The sequence below is a fragment of the Zea mays genome, chromosome 4 (assembly GCF_902167145.1).
Source record: "Zea mays cultivar B73 chromosome 4, Zm-B73-REFERENCE-NAM-5.0, whole genome shotgun sequence".
Lineage (NCBI taxonomy): Eukaryota > Viridiplantae > Streptophyta > Magnoliopsida > Poales > Poaceae > Zea > Zea mays.
Window position 1 is genome coordinate 205,037,826 of NC_050099.1, and position 4,054 is coordinate 205,041,879.

Here is a 4,054-nt window from a genome sequence, read left to right on the forward strand (position 1 = left end):
AAAGAAATATTATCTAAGAAACTCACCTTATCATCTAACCGCAAATGTTTTCCATTCCATGCAATCATGTACAGTATTGTGAAAAAACCACAATCAATGCTTGTCAATAAAGAAATGTAATCAGATGACATTTTGGAACTTGAAATAAAGTGTTACTAGTGAAAAGTGTGACTAGTGAAGCATCCATACTTGTTGGACTGTTTAGGACATTTTACTCTGACCTTTTCGAAAGAATTAACATCAAATTTTATGCATTTATGTATCTTCAGTAATTCGATGAAATTAGCAAGCTGCAATATCAACAGGATGAAACTTGGCAAGTGTTAGCATGTCCTAAGCAAAGCAACTATACTTATAACAGGATTTAAAAGGCCTCATCAATGATTTTGCAGCGCAGAAATCTGATCCCAAAGAGTCAGGCCTCACCAATGATTCTGCAGCGCAGAAATCTGATCCCAAAGAGTCAAAATAGTTAATTTCCCTATGGAGAAAGTTTATACATACAAGTTGCCAATGACTGCCATCCAGAATCAGGAGCATAATCTGCATCAAATTAATAAAAAAACACAAGCACGTGTACCAGATGATCAAATTAACACAAGCACATGTACCAGATCAAATTAATCAAGTCTATAACACAAAAACATGTACCATATCTCTTTTCTGGGTTTCCTCAAGAGTCTTCAGTAAACTATCTTTAACTTTAAAGTTGCAACCCTTTTTAACTTTCTTCTATTTTTCAAACACAGCAAAAACACTGTTAAATACCTATAAATATATGAAACAGAAAGAAAGGAGAGAAAGCATTTTTCCCATCTTACCAACAAGAAAGGACAGATGACATATTTAGAAATGGTAGAGGGTCTAGAAACAGTGTCAAAGAGGGCCCCAGAAATACTGTTGAAGTATTCGACGATAACACTCATCAATGTGTTACTCATATCACCAGCACGGTGCATTGATGTCAAAAATAAGCTGTAGTCAACTGAGCATCTCCAATTTCCACAAGCAGATAGTCCTCTTTTCTGCATTTTAGGAAAACTATCAGCAAAGAAAATCTTTGAGTGATTTAACATTTGAGAAAAAAAAATGCTTACACAGGCATTAGGTGACGCAGATATTTGCTTGATAAGTCTGCCAAAGCAGCCCTGTTTCCTATGATTTTTTTGTATGTATCATTTTCACTTTTCGTACAAGCCAAATCTATGCAAGCTTTATACAGAGCCCTCCTTTTTGACCTGCTTTCTCTCACAAAAGTGTTTGGATTTTTTTGTTCATGGCCACCTTCACGACTGCCACCTTCACAAAACGAAGTAGAATTTGAAGAGCCTTTACAAATTGAAGCAGAATTTGGATTGACGTCTGTATCCATGGTTGTGTGAGCTTTGTCCTCTGTTAGTTCATCCTCTGCATCCAAGATTATTGAATTGTGTCCTCGATTAAAAAATGCATACAATTATTCGACTCCGGACAACATGGATGGGGACACTATGGTTTCACGGTGGTGCCGAAGTGAGGTACATAAAAAGAATCTTAATCCAACTATAATTCCTGTCAAGAATTCTTGTTTACAAGTTCATTTTCCCCTAGTCTTAAGTTTTCTCACTCCGCCAACAAACAGGCTTCACCTTCTGTATGCAGCGTGATCACGTGAGATTATCATGAGCCAAATAATTTCTGATTTCCTAAAGTCAACCGCTAATATTGAATATCATAAATAGAGTACTGAACTTGTTCAACTGGGTATCTGATAAACAGAAGTTCATACAGAAAACTACTAAGTTCAATAAGAAAAAAATATTAGTGGCACAACTTTGCTTCGATCAGAGCCCATCTTCATCCTCCAGAGCATCAAATCGCAGCACAATCAACTTCTTACATCTAGCTTCCACTCCCAGGGTGCCTAACCAGTTCTGATTACATCTAGCTATACAAAAGTCCACCCAAAGTTCATTAGCCTCCCAGCATAAATCGATTGGATGCTTCCTCCCCCCAATTCATCTGTCCCATCACAAACCACCCAATCAACGCCAAAAGCAGAAAACACAGTGCCATATTCCTAGGTTTCACTTTAGTTGGCCCTTTCAGCATTTGCATCTCATTCTCCATCAATTTCAATGCAGCTATCGATTTCTTGTTTTCCTCAATTTCTCAACCATGGCTGCCTTCATCGACTTTTTCACGTTATCCAGCTCTTCCATCACTAACTCCAGGTCGGACAACTTTTTCTTCATTTCTCTGATGGAATTGGTTAGAGATTCAACAGCTTTGCCATGATCATTAAGTGCGACCATTAACAACTCAAGGCATTGGTCACCACTGACAACCCCATCCTTGATTAACAAAACAGCATAGCTCGCTTGCCAGTGGAAAAAAATCACATTGAGACCCATCCTGTAAAGAAGAAAGCATTGGGCCCTCAAAATTACCCAAACCATATAACTTATCAATTGAGCAAAAATTGAGAAATAACCAATTTCTTGGCTCTGCACCGGTAGAACTTCCTCGACGTGCTTTCTGGTTGTTTGGAAACCCGCTCAATCACCACCCCATTGCAGAGCTTGCAAGGGATTAGAGGAAGCTCAGCACTCGCAGTATTGGAGCCAGAGAGTAAGGATGACGATGACGATGGCGGCATCTCCTCAAATAGCCTGAAAGACCATAGCAATGATAAATTACCAGTTAACGGTGTTTTATTAGTTCAAAGTAAAGCACTGATTTAACATGTACAGTTTGTTCAGATAAGTTCAGAGCTGATCTCATGAACATTGCTATGACTACCCTTAGTTCAAAAATTCTTTCCCAGGATAAAGAGTACTTTGCTGAACTTGCAGTTGACGCTGTATTAAGGCTTAAGGGCAGCACCAACCTGGAAGCCATTCAAATTCTGAAGAAACCTGGAGGATCTCTTAAGGACTCCTTTTTGGATGAAGGGTTCATTCTTGACAAGAAAATTGGCATTGGGCAACCTAAGAGAATTGAGAATGCCAAAATTTTGGTTGCAAACAGTGCTATGGACACAGATTTAAGACTATGGGGCATGTGTCTGGGTGGATTCAATGTTTAAGGTTGCAGATATTGAAGCTGCTGAAAAGCAGAAAATGAGAGAGAAGGTGCAGAAGATTATAGCGCATGGGATCAACTATTTTGTCAACAGGCAGTTAATCTATAACTTCCCTGAAGAACTCTTTGCTGATGCTGGCATCCTCGCGATTGAGCATGCTGATTTTGAGGGCATTGAACGGCTAGCTCTTGTCACTGGTGGTGAGATCGCATCAACTTTTGATAATCCGGAGTCTGTTAAGCTTGGGCACTGCAAGGTTATTGAAGAGATTATGATTCGGGAGGACATGCTAATTCATTTGGCAGTTACCTCAGGCGGCACGGCTGACGATATTGCGTCGCGGGGCTGCGAGGAGCTCGGCGGAGGAGGCCGCCGAGATCCGCGGTGACCGGAAACCCTAGCTCGCGGGCCCGTCACCTTTTGGACACGACACATAGAGATCCTAGTTATTCCTCTCAGAAGATGCTTAATAACTCTTCCATAGCTTCTTAGTGTGGCTCATCAACCTAATTCTTCATTAGTTGGTACTATTTGAATGTCTCCCTTATTCTTGTAGATCGTTGTGTCGCTAAGAGGGTTTCGATAAGGTGCATTGCTAAGAGAGTTACGTCTCAATGGATTTCTTTCGAATTTTGTCTCTATTATAATGGTTAGGTTCAATGTTGACTCGCCAAGCCTATCACAACACTCCTCTTTTACTAGGGCTTTGGACCTGCTATGTTGAGACAATATAGACGGAGTTAGCACTAGTATATTTCCAAAAAAAATATAGCACCAGTATAGATTCTGCTTTTGGTTATTTGGTTTAGTTTAAGTTTGTCCAACTAATGTTTTGCAGCTATCTGGTGATTGTATCATATAACATATGCTTATTCTTTCAGTTACTTAATGTGAGTTGATTGTAATGTTGCAGGTTTGTCAGAATAGGTAGATATATTCTAACCGTATCGTTGAACAAAATTACTGTCGTTGGTTATATCTTTCTATGAC

The 4,054-nt window shown here is 39.5% G+C and overlaps 1 protein-coding gene across 1 annotated transcript; it reads right to left on the reverse strand.

Moving 5' to 3' along the window:
• Positions 1-1,114: 1,114 nt before the first annotated feature.
• On the reverse strand, positions 1,115-3,465 carry LOC100502356 (uncharacterized). The gene is made up of 4 exons (NM_001196834.1): positions 3,374-3,465; positions 2,870-3,313; positions 2,493-2,651; positions 1,115-2,394 (listed from the first exon to the last, which is right to left on the reverse strand). Exons 2-4 carry the CDS (start codon positions 2,878-2,880, stop codon positions 2,124-2,126), a joined length of 441 nt encoding a protein of 146 aa, NP_001183763.1. The 5' UTR covers positions 2,881-3,313; positions 3,374-3,465; the 3' UTR covers positions 1,115-2,123.
• Positions 3,466-4,054: the final 589 nt, after the last annotated feature.

Excerpts from the sequence above, each read along its gene's own strand:
- LOC100502356 (NM_001196834.1), bottom strand. Across the intron at positions 2,395-2,492 it reads ACGTCGAGGAAGTTCTACCG|GATGGGTCTCAATGTGATTT; the intron begins GTGCAGAGCCAA and ends TCTTCTTTACAG.